A 20,001-nucleotide genomic window follows, 5' to 3' on the forward strand; every position below is an offset into this window, starting at 1 on the left:
TATATGCAAGTGTCTACTCGAGTACGTACGCGTATATACGTGTCTCCCTGAGTATATAATTGTTCGTATATATACGAGTATATAAGCGGGAATATATGTGTATAGTCGAATGTATATCTGTATAGATAAAAAATACTTGCAGATACCCAAATACGTGTTTATTGGTGCATTTATGTGAATACCTATATATACGTGCCTTACACGTGTATTTGCGTATACATACGCATATACTCGTATATTTAACCCTGTTTATTGTAAAAACAATACATATTAAGTGAAATTAATATTTAATTTACATCTGCCTTAAACTTAAAGATTTAGTGACTTTAGAAGAACAATATTCGTTAAGCCTAATATTATGACCACTTTACCCCATCTTACTTAAATTGTTCTAACAAATTATTCAAAATAGATTCAGCTAACTACTGATGAGTAAGAGTTCTTGAGACATGTAGGAAGCTTCCTGTGCAGTCAATCTGTTCATAATTCTAACAAACAAAATTTCCCAAGGAAGTTAAAAAAGGTGTTTAGATTTTAAGAATTTTCATATTTACACAAAATATTTTTTTTACCAAATAAAATTTTGCCAGTTGTAAAATTTTGTATTCAAAATATAGTTTATAAATGCACTACACTAAAATAAAATTTTCACATTTATTCGAACATTAATTTCCAAGCTATAGAGATTTATTTGAATTATGACCACTTTACCCCATTGACCACTTTCCCCCACCAGACCCTATAAGTCGAAAATGTTTTCCAGCCCCCATTTTTTATCCCCTTTTTGAACAGCTGATAGAAGTATGATATGCTTAAAATGACAGCTTCGTTCTCATCAGCTCTGACGAATATGCTCATGTGTCCTCTTTTTGCAGCTTGCAAAACATGTACGAGGATCATGAAATCAGCTTCCTCATGATTTTATGGCACTAGAGATGTCTTATTCAATGAAAATCACCATCACATCATTAAAAGCAAACACAAGATGATATAGCTGGTGCAATCATGGAAAACAACTCTGTCTTCTTATCTGCGTTTCGGAGGAAACTGAGCCAGTTCTTTGGAAGCAAAAACCATTTTCTCTAAAATGCATCTTTCTCTTGTTCCTTTTATATGCCTTACATCTGTATCCTGAAAATAATTCAGATACTCCACCCAAAAATTTCGGTCTTAGGTCGTTTTACGTGAACGATGAAAGAACCATCATAAACAATGGCGTCACAATGTACCTCCATTGCACTTATTTTAAAATTAGCATTCAGCATTTGCATTCATCATTTGAGAGACCAATAGCCCCACCGTCTCCTTTCACTACAGCATTGTTTTGCTTGTAAGCGTGGTCCGATCCAATTACAGAAAACACGTTCATTGTCTTTTTTACAACAAACGTTCTTTTTTCGAAGGTTTTGTGTACAGCGGGAAGGCTTGTGGGTTAAAGAAAAAGATTTTGTATAAAAACTGGTAATCATCCAGCGCAATTACTAAAGTACATAATATAGCAATAAAATTAAAAAAAAAAAAAAACACACGCACACACACACAAAGTTAACTTCTTTAAAGTTTTAGTAAAGATATTAAAGTTGGTTGAACGCTGTGATCTAATAAACTCTAACAATAAAAGCACAAGCTTTAATACGGTGCTACAAAACTTGAATATATTTATGGTGCTTTCTTTCTCGGATTTGCAATTCATACATAAGGTCGCTTGAGTGAGCCATAACTATTCCATTTCCTCTAGTTCCTGAATTACTTTCAAAGCGTTAAAATGTAGGTATGCTTTGTATAAAATGTGGTTTCAATGCTTTCACTTGCAAAATTATCTTTACCATTCAAAATTGTTGTAGTTTGCGTGTTTGTTTTTACTGAAACAGAAAGAGTTTGATAATTTTTAGTAGAAGAGTTCAATGCTAACTATATCTCTGCTGAAGATTTTTATGTTTAAACAAATAGTTTACTTTGAAATTGAAACATAATAACACTTAATGACTACATCTGTATTTGTATTTAATATTTAATTAATTACATACGTAAAGCGAAATATCTAACTTATATTTTCTTGATATCATTTTTAGACCTTTTTGCAGTATCTTAAGAAAATGAAAGAAAGTAGGGGGACGTTTCTGCAAAAACTCAAGCAAGTACTTTCATGACATTTTTAGTGGCTAAAATCGTTATTATTATTTTTAAAAAAGCCGAACTGATATTGTTGCATAACGTTTTTACCTTAATATATCAACACTTCTAGTAATCGAATACATCGTTTGCAATATTATATTTTTATGGCGTACTTTTTAGCTACTTGATCGTAAAAAATGAAAATAAATGAATTAATTAAAAGGTAGAAACATTAAAAGATAACTTATACTCCCTAAATATATACCAAAAGGGAAGAAAAATGAAAAATGTTTTTTGAAAATTTTTAAAAGTAAAATGTGACTGTAAAATAGCTCTATGAGGCTTGAGGCTTGCGAGTTATGTCTATATGTCTTCTAAAAAGTATTTCTATATAACGATAAACTTAACAAGTAAATACTTAGAAAAATGATCACTTTTTGCGAAAATGTACTTTTTTTGTAAGGAACAAATTAAAAAAGAGCCAATTGGTGGCGTGATGGTTAGGCGCTGGCCTGCTACTCCTGGGGACTCAGGTTCTGACTGGGTGGCCAGTCGGTGGATTTTCGAGATGCAGAAAATCTTCAGCGCCCATGTCGTATGCTTATGCGGCATGTAAAAGATCCCTTGGGTATTCATTTGGCTTAGAATAGCCATCAGCTAAATTAAATTCCTAATACAATTTCGCGTCAAATGAGAGCCCAGGTGCCTCCATCTGGTGGAAACTGGGCGTCAAAAACACTACTGTGTCATGCATCAGCGCCTTAATGGTGACACGCAAAAGACTGATGCATTGTTGGGGAGTACACTAGGTCTGGTTATGGCCCAGACGCCTTGAGGTGGGTCTCTTATACAACCCCATTGGAAAGAAAAAATAATTAAAAAAGAAATTTAATGTGTTCATTCATTAAAAAAAGAAAAGAACATTTGATATTATACCCTCTGAATAGCGTAAACGTTTCACGAAAATTTTCAATTTATTAAAAAGTTCCTGCTTTTTGTCCCTTAAAAGTTTTCAGTCGTCGGTAAGTGTTTTTTTTTCTTCAAAAATTCCAAAGCTCTGACTATTCCATTTTTTAAACGAATTTCTAAACTCCTGTTCTATCGATTGCTACGGAAATGAAGAAAAACGAATTTATTTATTGATTGTTTCTTTTTAAGATATGCAGTATTTGCTTTGGGCTCCAGTCAATATCCTAACTTTTGCAATTTTGGGAAGATTGTTGATGAACTGTTGTCCCGTTTAGGCGCAACTGCCGTTCAACCACTGACCAAAGGTGACGAACTTAGAGGTCAAGAACATGAATTCAATACTTGGGTGCCTGAAATTTACAAGGTAAATATGCATTCCATTAACATTTTCATGTTTACAGTTCCTTTACTGAAGCAAATGTTCTACAGCTGTTCTTAAAAAAAAATACTAAATTAAAGTTCTTCCTTGTATGAATGCAGTGTTCATTTTCAGAGTCAGTTTTGACCTTCTAATATTGTTAGGGGAAATGTTACAGAATTCCTCTCTATCCATAATGTCGTGAACTTAATTTCCCCCAAATTTTCGTAAATAAACTAGGACCGCTATCAGTCTGAAAAATACATCATTTTATTCAGAGAATACAGGTAGAATAAATAAAGTTCTCAAATATCCTTGAAAAGTGCTGAATGGTCATAAAATCTTTCACCGATTGAAAATTTTATAGTAGTGAAACTTATATGATTAGTCACATTCTTGTTCCAGTATATTGCAAAAGCATTTGCCATATATAGACTCAATTGAAAGATTACTTCAGTAGATTTAAGTTAAGTACCCTAGAGAACTCTAAAAATGTCAAAGCGGCATTCTAGTTGTAATAGCTGGCCCGTAATGTTTTTATATTTCTGCTATCAGTCCCTTAACCAAAGTCTGATCACCAAATAGGTTAAATATGCCTATGAGCTACATGCCCAGATTTTTTAGGGGACTCCGAAATGACTAAAATTGCTCAAGCTCTTGTCTATTATTTAAAAAAAAGAGAAAAAACTTTTGATTTGATCTTTTATTTACTTTGCCTTTTTTTCTGCTTGCTTAAGATAAGCAGAAATTGCTGGGCACGCAACAAATATTTTGAGCGAATAGTTGATGAAATCTTCGAAGCAAAATCCTCGAAGTTGGTATTCCTGGTTCCCGCGTGAATGTTTGTGTTCATAAGGATTGACCTCATAGGATCTCAAAATATTGACTGGCGTAGTATCCCCCATTATCTTAATTAGACTTTCACCTGCCATTTCTCCACCAGAACTTTTTCTTTTGAAGGTGCATTTAGTGTGGAGTAGATACCACACTTGTTGAAGGTATTGAAACTATCACTGTAAAAGATTAGGACCATAGAATACTACACCTAGTGTGAGAGTACAGACGTTAAAGAATGTGTAGTGAGAATTAAAATAACGTCTTGTCATAGAGGTGCTCACATTGAGATTTGCCTACTGTCTGACCATGGATTGTATGGAAAGACAAACATCCGTTTTACCGCCGGAAGTAGACGAATCTATATTTTTTTACCGATGTCAGCTTTTGCAGAAGCAGAGTCTCATTCAAATGAGCGGAATACGCGCATCAAATTTTTACTTTTCCCCCTTATTCACATAGATTTGTCTTATCTGAACGTTTGAAAATTCCATGCAACCCGTGGTTGGACAGTAGCAGTTTTATTAAAACTTTTAAAACGCCTATAAATTAATATCGAAACAATCATCTGTCTATCATATTGGCGTTTGCACAATAAATTCTTGTAATAAGTGAAAGACTTTATGATCTCCCTATATAACTCTTTGAAACCCAGTGGCTTAGTGGTAGCGCTTCGCGCTTTTACGTCGCTGACCCGGTTCCGATGCACTTGGGAACAAAACACTGTGGGTTCCGTATTCGGCTGATCTCATAACTATAACATCTGCCTTTGCTTTCCAGAGCCCCCGGTCATGAAAACTGAGATGGATACAGTAGGCCTTGAATCCCATGGGCTGTTTGCCCCACTAAGTTTGGTTTTAGTCTGTATAAGTGTTTTGAGAAGCACAAATCGGAAAAAACTAGCTAAAATCTATACTGTGAATGAATGTTAATAAATTAATTGTAAGCTAATACCAACAGTGTTTTCTGTATTTTAAGCTTATTTCTTTTAATAATTTGCTTTGCACAGAAATCTTGTAGAAGCTTTGAGCTTGAAGTTACTGACGACATGATGCCATCTATGATATATATGAATAACTGGAAAGCCGGTCACTTTCGGTTGACACCTCTAACAAATATTAAAGACTCTGATTTTCTTTCTGGTAAGTAAATAAAGTTCTAATATTGAGCATAAACTTTATAAATTGATAAGATGATTGAATGGGAGTGGGGGGGTTTCTGATATTTTATGATGTTAGGAGTCCCAATGCTTCAATGATTTTTACAAAAGTATTATGTACTACTCAAGTTAAAAAATGTTTTTTTTATTGTTCATTTTTTAAAATATTTTTATTTTCATTTTTTCAACTAATTCCAACTTGTTCTTACGTCTAAAAATGGTTGTTTAAAAGAACCATTATAAATAGTGCATCATGTTGATTAATTAGATAATATGTATAACGCACACTTTTACTAATAAAATTATCTTTTTATGCTACTTGTGCACTCAATTACTTTAACTGCTGTTATACAAACAATCATTCATACATACTGTAATTTAAAATTCACATTCTTTATTTTTATAGTATAGATTTTTGAAGAAGTATCAAATACATTTATCATTCTATTTTAACACTTAGTTTTCGTTAGAAAAGTTATAGATTTTCAATGCCTCTTCTTATTACATTGTTTTGAACAATCACAATACATTTTCTTTTATTTTCCTTTCTTGTTTTTTTCCCTTGCACTAATTGAAGTCAAGGTAATAAAGATAGAGTTGATTATAGAAAGAGACCTTTTGAATCGACATCTTCAGGATAATTGATCCTTCTGTATCAGACCAATTACTTCCAATTGAATGAAAAAATAAACATACAATCATGCCCTTTTGTGCAGTCATAAAAAAATGTTAACTGTACAAGGCGCAGCAATTGCATAAATTTCCACGTTTCAGTACGAAAAACACGTAAAATATAACAAGAGAATGTTCATTTTAATGAATGCTTTTTTAATATGTTGCTTTTTTTTGCTAACTTAACTGAACTATTATTTTACTTTCAGATTTGTCCCAACTTCATAACAGGAAACTATTTTCTGTGAAATTTCTTTCGAAAAGAAAATTGCAAGCATCTTATTCAGAGTAAGATATGTATTGCATTTTTTCATATCTTCATACTTTCCTGCCAAAAGAAAAAGAACATGAAATTAGTTATTGAAAATAGTAATGTGAAAAATTAATTTGGCAATTCTTCGTTCATTGATCATGATCAACAGATTATTTCACTAAAATCCTCGAGAATGATATATTACACATCCTTTATATATATATATATATATATATATATATATATATATGTGTGTGTGTGTGTGTGTGTGTGTGTGTGTGTGTGTGTGTGTGTGTGTGTGTGTATGTGTGTGTGTGTGTGTATGTGTGTGTGTGTGCTAGAAGGTATGAAGAAATTTTTCCCTGAAAAAAAATTAATTAAATTGTCTGACAAAAGCTTATTCCTATTTTTTTCTCGCAGTTATTTTATTGCATTCTTATATTTTTCTATAAAATTTCAGACGGCAGACATTTTTGATTTGTCTAAAAGCTACCAATGCTTCCTTCTTGAACTATGAGCCTGGAGACCACATAGCCATTTTCCCAAGAAATCCATCCATAATTGTAAATTCCATTTTGAAAAAGATAGACACCCAAGAACAACTTTCAAACGATACTTTTCAGCTGGAGTACTTGAAAGGTAAAAAAATCTTATGAAATTCAAAAATTCTAAATATCTATCGGCTTCTTGGTTTGCCAAATCGTAATTATATATATGTTCTTCATTTCAACAGAATTAATATGCAGGAATAAGGAAAATAGTCGACGTTTCTTTGCATTGAGATGCGAAGAAAGATAATTTTAAAAAGGTCATTTATAAATGTATAACTTCGAAAGATAAAGGGTTGCAATAATGTTTAGAACACCTAAAACTAATTTTGATTCTATGAGATTTACTTAAACATAAAAATATTTTTTTTTTTACATGGGACGAAAATTGTGTTTTTTTTTTTTTTTTTTTTTTTTTGAGAAATTGAACTTTTTTTTTTATGTGGTGCACAAAATCAAGATTAATATACTTGCTAGCACTCTCAAAACAATAAAAAAGTTCCGGACTAATAAGACATGCATTTTTTTGTTTGATTTATTCAAATTTATTGTCCAGTTGCGTATTGTAAACAAAATTGATTTTTAGCTGGTATTTTTGCAATAAATATTTTTGTAAACACAGGCAACGTCTACAGCTTATAAATCTCATAAATAACTGCATCGATTTGGTTTCTTGAAATTAATTTCCTTTTTCCTTTTCCAGACGACACTTGGCATCCATGTCAGAAACTTCCGATCGCCACTCTCAGTACTTGTCTTAGCAGGTATTTGGACATCACAACTCCTCCTTCGAGCGGCTTCCTTCGTCTTTTGAGTGAGCTAGCCGACAGTCCTTGGGACAAATACCGGCTCAAAAGACTGTCTGAGGTAACTTTTTTTCAATTAAAAGAAAAAGTGAAAAGATTAGAAAAATCCTACAAATAATTCCACTTACAGGGTTCAGCATTATTAAATTGCACAGAAAATGCTTTTATGCTCTAAAGCGAAGCCAAATTAATTGTGAAAATTTTTGTAATTTTCTGCGTGAAGTCGAAGAATTTGATTATCTTAGAACACTTTTAAGTCTTTATTTTTTCAACTCTAAAAATCCTTTTTTTTTTTTCTTTTTCTTTCTTTCTTTTTTTTTTTTTTTTGTGCGAAACCAACTTTTAAGAAAAACAATATTAACAACCGTGTCTCAAATTCGCTCTCCTTATTACCCAAGCATTATACAGCAAACTAAGCTTTGTAGATCATAATCCTCGTGTCACAAGGGTTCGAAAATATCATGATATTTTCGAAAATATCAAAAGTATTCTGATATTTTCAATCTCTTTAAATAGTAACTGTATCCCCAAATCACTCTTGTTTATTTTCTTATGCTATTATAATAATGCTAGAAAATCTCCCGTCAAGGTTTGACGGGAGGAAATTACTTCTACATTTGAAAGAATCAATACTTGTTTGGTGATACTATGATCGTTGAAAGTTTAACCCTAACTCCAGTGGATTAACTTTAAACCCCCGTAGATAGCGTTCATTGTGGACCACTTTTTTGTTTCTTCATTCTCCTAAAGGGACATTTTTACCAGTAAAACAGTTAAGTTACCGAATCCAGTTCAGCCTTGTCGAAATAAAGCATCTCCCTGCTTGTCAAACATTTGCAAAAAATATCATCAAATTATCATTCCGTGGCGCGAATTTCATTGTTGATGACGTCAGCGTTACTTGATAATTCGCTTTTATATATATGAGGATATAGACTTAAAATTAACTTTTCTCTCATTATTATACTAAATTTTACGTAAATATGTATGTACTTCACGCGGTGTTTATTAAGTTTCTGACGAAACCATAAGCTCAGCTGCTTTACTCATTTTTCTTTTGTTAACAACTTGTACAAAATATATAATTCAGAAATGCATTGTCAATGCATTTGTCAGGGTGCAGCCATTTTCCTTTCTTTTGACCAACTTTTAATTTTCAAGTAGGCATTTTAAATTTATATTAAAATGGCTGCATTAATAATACTTTTATAATTATAAAGTGAGATAAAAATATTAATTTATTGCATTAAATTAATAATATATATCATGTACATCCTGCATTTTGATAATTTTTACTAATAAATTTATATTAATACGATTAATACAGATACCTTTCGTATATTGCAAACATCGTAGTTTTAAAAATAACCATCCAAAGTATCAAAATATCGTAATATTTTCAAAATAAGTATCGGATATATGTCGCGATACATATCATGATATAAAATGACCGATATATATCGGCGAACCCTGCTTAAAAGCATATAAAAATTCCCTAAATGAAAAAAAAAAAAAAAACTGTATTATATATTTATGAGAGTTAGACCACAACAGCTAATTCTCTGTCATTTTCCCATTTTTTGCTTAATCGGCTGCCCATATTGACGCTCAAGCATCTGTTCATCACTTCTTTTTGTTCTAAATAAATTTGAGGGTTTGACGCATGTCTGCACTACAAAAATGATTCATAACCGTTCCTGGAAAATAATACTCAGCTGATGTGCCAATTTCTACCAGTAACATATCTTGCAAAAAACTAGGAACTTTTGCCGCTTAAAGTCAGTAACCTTTCTGAAATAGTCTTTGAAACTTTCTGAAGAGTTGGGAAATTTCCCTGTTGAAGTCAGTCATCTCTCACGAACTTTGTGGAAAAATGAAGTAGGATGAATGTGAATGATTCCTGTTTAACCAAGAAAACTCCAGAAGCATTAGAGCAACCATGGCCAAAGCTGAGAGAGAATTGCAAGTAAGGACCAAGCATATCTTTATGCTTCAGCTATCCAGTGACTTATCCGCTCTCACTGGAAGCTTAGTCGATCTGGACGGGCCGTAGTCGAACCTAAGCTGACACATTTAATAAACATGCTCATTCAATCTTTAAATTGGTAGCTAAAAATATTTTTCACAACAGTAAAAAATCTGTATTTGTGTAACTTGAAGCAATTCAGGAAACTTTTTTGCGAAGGTACTTTGAAAACCAGTGAAATCCTAACACGTTCCACCGAAATAACCAGTAACGTTTAGGAATTTCTTTACAGTATGTAAACTAAAATTATAGGTTTGCGTATGACAACCCTGTTTTTAACTGTCTCTAATGTTTAAATATTTTTTTAACTCGAAGCGATTAGTTAAGATCTAGACCAGAGATGGCCAACTTATTGAGATCCGCTTTATGTGCTGGAAAATGTATCAGGAACAAAGTATTTTAAAAATTAAAATTTAGTTCATCAAATAGCGCATAAAACATAACACGACAATCACTATACATAGCCAAAGAATTCAATCAATAAAAATTTTAAGCTTTTTCTCTTAGAAAGTCATACTCAAGAATATAAATTTAGAAAGACAATATTAAAATGCTTTCCATAAGAGAATTTTCGAAGCAAGAATTTTACTTGTTACATTTTTTGTTACTTTGTGATTTTGTTACTTCGATGCAAATGTTACTTTTCTGCGGTGAAGTCGTCCTGCCGTCAGATTAAAATAGATCAACTAGAAATAGGTTCGCGATAGATCTGGTGACCACTCCTTAGCTGGTATAGTCGATTCTATAATTGTATTCATCTTTTCATACTTAGGTTGCGGACGATTATGAAGAATGGATATCATTCCGATACCCACATCTTTTGGAGTTACTGGAGGAATTTCCATCCGTTCGACCTGATCCTACCCTATTGTTGTCAGAACTTCCCTTGTTGCAACCCCGATATTACAGCATTAGTTCTTCCAAGAAAGTCAACCCAGATGAAGTACACCTTACTGTCGCTCTTGTGACGTACAGAACTCAAGGTTAAAAAAAAAAAATTAATTTGAATTTTTGGCATCTTGAATTCAAATGATGTTTTTCGCAATCACGAGCGTGTGTGTTTGTGTAGGCGCATGTGTGTGGGTGCGTGGGTGCGTAAGTGTATGTATGCATGTGTGTGAGTGAGTGTTGTGTACGTGCGTGTGCGTGTAGGTGTTCGTGTGTGTGTGTGTAGGCGTTCGTGTGTGTGTGTGTGTAGGCGTTCGTGTGTGTGTGTGTGTGTGTGAAGGCGTTCGTGTGTGTGTGTGTGTGTGTAGGTGTTCGTGTGTGTGTGTGTAGGCGTTCGTGTGTGTGTGTGTGTAGGCGTTCGTGTGTGTGTGTGTGTGTGTGTGTAGGCGTTCGTGTGTGTGGGACATGGACGCCACCGCCCAGCAAAAGTGGATTTCGGGGGACAGTGCTCAGGACCAGCCGCGCCGCCGCCGGTGAACGGTGGTGCTGCAGGCCTGGTCCAAGCTGAAAAAGGCACGGACGCCAAAAACGTCAAATGAGAACAATAAGCAATCGTGATTGCTCAAAAAAAAGAAAAGAAAAGGAATGGGAAAACTTTTCATTTTTAAACTGAAATGTTCTAATCAAATATTCTCAAAAGAGAGCTTTATTCAAAGTCAATAACTTTAGTTTATTTTGCAATTTTACGTTGCTTGAATCGCTGCTTAGCAGAAGAAAATTTGTTATAAGCAAAACTAAATTAAATGGAAATTGTTTAGTGCAGTTTTGTTTTTAGTTAAATAGCACATTTGTGAGATTTAACTTTGCTATATCTGTACCTCAGAGTCAAAAGGACGTAAATAACATTATGATAATTTTACAGTAAAAAGGAAAAACTTTTTTCAGGGGCATGCAAAGGATAGAATGTACACTCTTTTAACCCTATTTAAAATTGAAAAAGATTGTTCTTCAAGAATTACATTCACATGGCTCGATGCGGAGTAGCCCTCTACATACAATGCACCAATAAACGGAAAATCACATTTTTTGGATTTACGTCAGTCTGGCTGCACATAGGTACTTCTTTATTTCTCAGCTATGAAAGAATTATCAGAAAGGGACAAGATTATACATTCGTATCTACAACATTGATATATAAAAGTGATTACATAATCAAAGCAAAATTATCATTTATTTCGAGAGACCCCAAATTAATAAAGGTTTTAATGCCCTATTGTACCACTTTTAGCTTCCAAAACGCGTTATTACGCGCTTTAGCGTAAATGCACGAGGCAATACAGACGAGTGTAGATGTCCCGTATAATGTCCTACATCATCCACAGTTTCTGGATCCATACTTCTAATCCGATCCAGCTCGTAGACTGTTCAACTTAAAGTCCCCTGTGAAAAATCAGAAAATACAGACCGTAAAATTGTGGTAATGTGGTGAAGGAAATTACATGACACATGTGCTGTGTACACCCAAGCATTTTCGTTGCTGAAAAATGATGACTGAGAGCCCTGTCATCAGGGCCGAATTTAGCTCCGTGCCGCCCCATGGCAAATATGAAATCTGCCGTTCCCTTTTTCCTAAAAGTAGCAAAATTTCCTTGTCTCAAAAAAAAAAAAAAAAAAAAAAAAAAAAAAAAAAAAAAAAAAAAAAAAAAAGAAGAAGAAGAAAAGAAAAGAAAAGAAAAAAAGGAAAAAGAAAAAGTGTGCCTGAAATTTAAACAGTCAAGCTTATGAAGAAATTATGACGTTTCACATTCAGGGGCGCCCCAACAGGAGGCCACAGTGATCTCCCCCCAAAAAAAATCCTTATTCTGCAAATTTTACTGACAATTCCGCAAATTTGGAGATAACATTGCAACATAGAGATTTTTTTTTTAAATTTTAAAATAGCTTTTAATGATGCCTAACGTTCCTTAATATCTATGTATATCCTGAATCTTTTATGAGCACTGAACTTTAATGCCTTGTGCATTAACAATGTTATCAGTTGTCATCTTTATTTATAACAGCATCTTTAACCTGTTTTTATCTACAAATCAACGATTTGAATAATTTCTTCTGTGTTATTACTTCCACTCGTGTTCTTAGCACTCCTCACTGTTTGATAGTATTTCATTAGCAAATTGTAACTGGATTATATTGTAAAGAGTCAAAAATTTTCGTTTTAAAAACTGGCCATTTGAAAAAAAATATATCACGTTAAAAAAGTTTTTGAAGACTCTTTTTCGTTCTTCGGTTTTTAATTTAGCATGCTTCCTTTATTAAAAATCGTTCAGCTTTTTTCACTCATCATTTTCATTTGCCTCCGAGACTTAATTTTATCAGAAAACAGTTTTTGAATATTAATAATGTAAAAGGAAAATAAACATCAATCACTTAAGATAAGAGAACTGAATAAACTTTAGTATAGCACTAAGAATCTTAGTTAAGCTACAATCTTCTTGTGACTTCTAGACAAACGCAACGACACTTTCGAAATCGACACCCGCTTATCGTCTTCACTTACTGTTTTACGTTGATCTATTACCATGATTGAAAATCATTTCATTTTTCATAAGATATGTGAAAGTAATCATTATTAAATTATAAGAGAAATTGTTTCTGTGGAAAACGAAAGAATGCGCTTATATTTTACTTTCAAGAATAAAAAATTAATTTAAAAAAAAAACGTATGTTTAAGGCAATTTGTCGCCCCTGAAAATTTTGCCGCCCTAGGCAGCTACCTACTCAGCCTACTGGGAAGTTGAGCCCTGCCTGTCGTGAGTGGTAACACATGTAACTGAAGGATGTCACGAACGTAACGCTCTTTTAAAGAAATAAATACTCAATCTCTCAAAAGTTGTAATTTATTTCTATGTTCTATATACATTACTTAATGACGTTTCTTACAGACAATAAAGGTCCAATTCATCATGGAGTTAGTTCTACATATCTAAGTGAAATTCCTGATGAAGAAATACCTTGCTTTATACGAAGGTAAGGCTTTCATTAAATGTTAATCTGTTCTTGACCCACGCATCGTTCGTACGATTACCAAATGACGGCAGAGTCTGATTTAGTACGATTATGAGTTTGATGGGGAGCACACTAAAATTGCTAATATTCTTTGTACATTTCTCTGTACCTTGAATTTATCTGTACCTGCAAGAATTTTTCCTTTTCTATATTCTAGGATGCTTAACGTTGGTGGGGAGTGGGGGTTGCACATTGTACTCTGGCTTTTTTGTTTTCATGATTGGGCGCTGGCGTTTTTATTCTTTTTTTTTTTTTCAAAACTTCTTTAGGTTTCTTTGATGGCAGTACAATTCAGAATAGTTCTGTTCAATCAAAATCTGTTTGATTTTAATTGAAGGTCTCGGGGTAAGACCGTGATGAATCACACTTTTGAAAAAATAAGTTTTTTGTTCTAAATGCTGCTTTGATAATTGAAATAAACATGACAATGGATTATGTAACTGTGAGATAAACGTATCTGGTTTTAGTACTGTAGAATATAGAATGTAGAATATCTATAAAAGATATTTGTAGAATTTTTCAAGAGTTGGAAATATGCCTACCGGAAAAAAAAAACTCCTGTGGCATATCACAATCTTCCCCAATCCCTTTGATTGAAACTTAAAGCCTGGTATTTTTTTATCTGTTTACCTCCCTCAATGAGATTTTATAATGCATTTTTTGCTTCATTCGGTAAAATTGCCTGGTGAATAAATGAAAACTATCGCACAAATAAGGAAAAGTTATTAATTTCCAATTCTTAGAAGTAGCATATTAGCTGCATACAGATTAAGAAAATTATGCCACATGGCACGATACATTTTTGTTTATTTGACAAATAATTTGCTGGATATAATCACCATCCCAATGTAGTCTAATCGTTAGGATCCTTGCGCTTTATAAAATGGGCTCCAGCAAGATAGTTACAGTAGTTGACCACATCTCCGGCGCCATGTAGCAATGTACAGTTTTTATAAAATTCCATGCTAAAGATTCAGGTGCTACGGAGAAAAATTAACTGTTCTGACTTTTGTGCCATTAATATGAAGCAGCCAAATCGTCTTCCGATCGTCCTAAATGCAATAAATCTTGTGTATTGTACGGAAACATTTGCTTCAATTCTGTATTTTTATTTTCAGTGCGCCATCATTTCATCTTCCAGAAGATCCTACAGTTCCACTGATTCTAATTGGTGCTGGAAGCGGCATTGCACCCTTTCGTAGTTTCTGGCAACAAAGAGACGCCATGAAGCGCTTTGAAGAAAAAACTATTGGGGCAATGTATCTGTTCTTCGGATGCCGCCATCAAGAATTCTATCAAATTTTTAAAGAAGAATTGGCATCAATGCAAAAGAAGGGCGTCATTGAACGAATATTTCCTGTATTTTCAAGAGATCCAAATCAAACAGAGGTGAAGTGAAACTTTTCTATTACTATATAGGCTGAAGGGATCAAAAGAACCCTATGTTTTTAAAATCAGAGGCAAGGGAAAGAAAAAAGATTGCAGTTTTTGTCGAGTAATTACCACTTGTTTTAAATATGAAAAGTAAGAACTGAATGGTTATATTCTAGCCTATTCAACACGGTACGGCTTTAATTAATATAATAACACAGCAAAATATCTTCTAAAAAGATAAAATGAAAAAAAATTAGGAGTTTTTTCTGGTCCTTTCTAATCTTTTCTGGAAGAAGAAGAAACACTTAGTTTGAGAGTTTTTACACCTATCAATTTAACCCAAGCGCGATGCATCAACTTGACACCCAAATAACGCGGTTACGTTAACTCACAAACGGTGTAAAAACAGCTGTGAATGTAAGCACTTCTCTTGGGCATAATCATGCCTCCTAGTCAAAGAACACCGCAGTGTCTTGCTTAATCTATATATATAAAAATAAATGTTTGTCTGTATGTCATCCATGAACTCAAACACTACCCGGCAGATTTGGCTGAAACTTTCTCCGTTTGTTATTTTTGGTACTGGGAATGTTTATAGACCAGTTCGAAAAAAATCCGATCGATAGTTCCTTTTTTATTCCAATTTAAGTCACAATCCATTGTATAAATACGAATAAAATTATCGGCTGCAGAAATTAATTCGCGTGAAAGATCTCATTGATAAGAAGTTAGCTGTTGCCATTTTTCTTGAGTTTGAACAAATAAATTCTTTCTTTATTGTTTTATGGCTTTTCATGCAACGGGGGGATTTAAAACTTTTTCTATTAGATATTTTTAGCGATTGATTGATCTTGCAAACTACGTGAGTACAAAATTTGAGTATAGTCATGGCTTCACTTGATACCTGGACCGATTATTATGAAAATTGCTATATATATATATATATATATATATATATATATATATATATATATATATATATATATATATATATATATATATATATATATATATATATATATATATATATATATATATATATATATATATATATATATATATATGTATGTATTTTCCACGAAGAAGGTGCATAATATGCTCATTGAAGCCACTCGCCACCAGGTGGCACTGCAGAGTAGCAACTTCTGCCCCGTTCAACCGATTGTCATGAAAATCAGTATAATGACGTATTTTTTTGCTTTCGTAGCAATGCGCGTCGGGTATAGCTAGTATGATATAAGAACTTAAGCATTTTATACGATAGTTGAAACAGCGGTGCCCACTCCCCTAAATATCATGAAAATCCCATGAAGAGCAAGCCCCCCCTCAAAAAAGAGAAAAATGCCCCTCAAAACAACCTTTCCCCTAAAAATTTCAATGGCGCAGTTTGCACCACGATAACCCCCTCCCCAGGTGAGCATCTCTGGTTGAAAACAAACCATAAAAACTTACGTTGGTGCGCAAAAACTATTTCTATCGAATTATTCTCGCAAAATCCAATCATGTACATAAAATCAGCCTTCCTCAAGGGACTCTCAGTGCTCGGCACATACGCACTTGAGAATTAAAGCTTGTGTATCAGCTTAAACCTGCATCAATTGAACCCGGTTTCTTTCGCTACTATTAAAGGAATCGGTGAACCAAAATAAATAAATAAATAAACAAACAAAAATAAATAAATAAATTAATAAAAATAAAGAAATAAAGAAATAAAATAAAATAAATAAATAAAACATTTCTCCTGTGGAGCATCTCCTTAATGCGTTTTGGTTGATTTTTGGCCAACAAAATAAGAAAGAAAAATGAAAGTAATACTTTTTTCCATTGTTTTCTTCATTTCAGAAATACGTACAGCACAGACTGGAAAAGGAGTCTAAATTGGTACTGGATGTACTACAAAAAGGAGGACACATCTATGTATGTGGGGATGCTGTTATGGCTGCTGATGTGAGAAAAACTATGGAACACATTTTGTCTGTCAGTGATCAGAATATTGATGCACTATCCGTAAGTATAGATCTTTTATAATCAAAGATTATTTATGTGCAGCATTACAGTGCTTATGAAAATTTCCGAATCAAATTGTATCACAGAGTGGTGGTTGAATACTTTCCTCTTGAACTAGCAGTTCAGCAACTTTAACTGATTGAAGTCTTGATCATCAAATAATGTAAGAAATTTAATGACACATAGGAACAAATCCAGTTTTTATTTGAGTACCCTATGCTGAATACCTCTTAACATATAGAGTCCGTCACTACATTGCACTCCAGGGACTCCGTACCTACCACTACATGTGTTTTAACCGGTTGGATATAACCCTGAAGATAGCTCTGTTTTTTGATCCAAGCTATTCCCGTTCCAGCTTCCCCGGATGTATTGATTTGCTGGAATAAAAATTTGGAGGACTTTGAGACCACGACATACTAAACGTGCCTCAGTCACCTCTAATGACCATGGAGGATCTTCCACCAGACTGGCATTGAAACCGGAACTCTGGTGACGATTCCGACGCCTTACCGATCGGGCCACCACGACCTTACATAGTTTGTTTGAAAAGTGAATACACACTTCAAGAAATAAAAAGTATTACTTATGTGTGCATTTTACATGTAAATACCGATCACACATGTTGTCCAACCTTCGGTTTGGCAAATAGTTACTTTAAATATTAAAAATCTTGACCGTTGGATGATAGACACATAACGGAACGACGAACGGTCGCCGCAACTACGTCATTCAATGCTTTAATGGAGATCGCTGCACATACCACTGTTATCTCCGCAGTCGAAGTATGTTGGTCGTGCCGCCAATTCTTAACATTTTGGAAATTTAAAGTGATTATGCGTTAAACTGAAGTTAGTACAGCATGTGTGGTCAATATTTAAATGTAAAATGAACACAAAAGTAATATTTCTTGATCTTTAAAGCATGTATACATTTTTCTGACGAACTCTTTTTTGGTTTTGTATTTAAAGTTCCTTCTAAATAAAAGAAAGTACATTTTCGCTGTGTTCGACTTAGGTAACGCATATTAGGATTATCTTCCTCATAGAGGCACACTCAGTAATTTTGTACATAAACTCCAAAAGCTGGATTTGAAAATCGGCGCTTTCGGCGAAGTACCGGTATCATTTATTAAGCATCTTTGCCATAAAATATGGTTAAAAAGTCAGTATTTTATAAACATAATACTCTTAGTGATGAATCCTAGAAATCAACTCCGGTTCATGATAAATCAAACTAAAAACATTTCTGTAATCAGTGTAAAGAAGGGATCAGCCATGCAGATACTATGCAGATGACCTATAAAACGTCATGGTAAAAAGTAGGGATCGGTGGAGATAATTACGTTGTTGAGAAACTGATCACAAAAGAACTTTGAACTGTTTTCTATTTTTAATTATTCAATTCTTTATTTATCGTCATTTATGTAAATTTTGATGTAAAGAAATTTATCTGGCAGGTGGCGCCAGATAAAATACCTTCTGTTGACAGGTAGTCGACTGCTTTTTCTGTTTCACTGGAAGCGCAACTCTGCGCGTTGTAGTGTGGATGGCAGACATCAATCAAGTCCGTATGTAAACGCATTGAGTTAGTTCTTGTACCTATGTGTTCAATCTCGCAGATAAAAAATGGTCAGAATGAGATCGAGGAGTCTCCCAACAACGTAAAAAAGCTGAAAAGGGCATTAATATCCATTTATTTGTTATCATGCAATTAAACTGAAATTAGCAGTTTGAATTCTTCAGTTTATAAAGCAATCGGATCAATTGCTTTATAAACTAAAATCATAGGAAATATAAATTAAAAATGCTATCCGATTTCCGCATTTTGTTCTTATTTGTTTTAAAAATATATTTGATTGCTTTTTTGTACTTTTTTAGGAAGTTGGTCGATATCATGAAGATATATTTGGTGTGCTGCACAGGAGATAATAGTTTTGAAACTCATAAATCAACTATTTTTATCTATTTCTATACGATATAATCTGAGCTTGAAGGAATGCTGAGCTTCTAAAGTTATTGTTAGTGCATTTGCTTTATTTCTCGAAATGCTGACTTTATTTTTAAAAATGAAATACTGTGATAAACCTACTTTTTTATGCATCAATACTTTTTTAATAAAAAATGTTTAGTAGTATTTTTATGAGTAAGATGCTTTTTAGTTTCATTTTTTAAAAACAAAACATTTTTATACAGTTATTTGTATAAATACATGAATATAAACAGGTGCGTTTTAATGTTATCTTCCATGCTGACATGAGCATGGCAATACTTTATATCAGTGAAACAGCATTAACTGTCCATAGAGAGACAAAAATCTACTCCTAAAAATCTGAATGTTACTTATCATATTTGGATCGTTTGAAAATGATTTGAAAAAAAAAATGTCATTGGGGGAGCGACAAGGATTCTGTTCAACGATTAGTATTAGCTATATCTTGTGTGATTGGCTACTCTCCAGTTTGATGTGCACTTTAGCCATCTTTGGTTAAAAGTTGTTAGTTGGCACATTTGCTTATGGAAAGGGGTTTACCAGTTTTTATAAACAAAATGGTTTTCAAAATCAATAACATTGTGTATGTCTTCAAGAACAATGCTACTACTCATTCATGTATACGAATTTTTAAATTTTCATGAATTTTCTTTAACAAAAACAGAACATTTTCTTTTCAACAATCGTAGTCATTCACGTATACAGCATATTGTTTCCATTCTTTTTAAGTTTTATGAGATTATTTTCTTCTTACACATTTTGCAGCGCAAATGCAGCCCCGAGAGGAGCTTGTCGCACATTTGCTTATGGATGGGGTTTACCAGTTGCACATTTGCTTATGGAAAGGGGTTTACCAGTTTTTATAAACAAAATGGTTTTCAAAATCAATAACATTGTGTATGTCTTCAAGAACAATGCTACTACTCATTCATAC

At 33.3% G+C, this 20,001-nt stretch overlaps 1 protein-coding gene across 1 annotated transcript in view; it reads left to right on the plus strand.

Moving 5' to 3' along the window:
* Window positions 1–19,166, plus strand: part of LOC129226862 (nitric oxide synthase, inducible-like) — a 57,824-nt gene extending 38,658 nt beyond the window's left edge. The window contains exons 10-20 of the mRNA XM_054861492.1: window positions 2,073–2,134; window positions 3,274–3,448; window positions 5,286–5,418; window positions 6,317–6,395; window positions 6,821–6,999; window positions 7,612–7,775; window positions 10,513–10,723; window positions 13,571–13,655; window positions 14,813–15,083; window positions 16,911–17,075; window positions 18,956–19,166. Of these exons, the coding sequence (XP_054717467.1) occupies window positions 2,073–2,134; window positions 3,274–3,448; window positions 5,286–5,418; window positions 6,317–6,395; window positions 6,821–6,999; window positions 7,612–7,775; window positions 10,513–10,723; window positions 13,571–13,655; window positions 14,813–15,083; window positions 16,911–17,075; window positions 18,956–19,006 (1,575 nt within the window). The 3' untranslated portion in view covers window positions 19,007–19,166. The remainder of the gene's footprint in view (window positions 1–2,072; window positions 2,135–3,273; window positions 3,449–5,285; window positions 5,419–6,316; window positions 6,396–6,820; window positions 7,000–7,611; window positions 7,776–10,512; window positions 10,724–13,570; window positions 13,656–14,812; window positions 15,084–16,910; window positions 17,076–18,955) is intronic.
* The last annotated feature ends 835 nt before the right edge of the window (window positions 19,167–20,001 follow it).

Source organism: Uloborus diversus, chromosome 7, assembly GCF_026930045.1.
Source record: "Uloborus diversus isolate 005 chromosome 7, Udiv.v.3.1, whole genome shotgun sequence".
NCBI lineage: Eukaryota > Metazoa > Arthropoda > Arachnida > Araneae > Uloboridae > Uloborus > Uloborus diversus.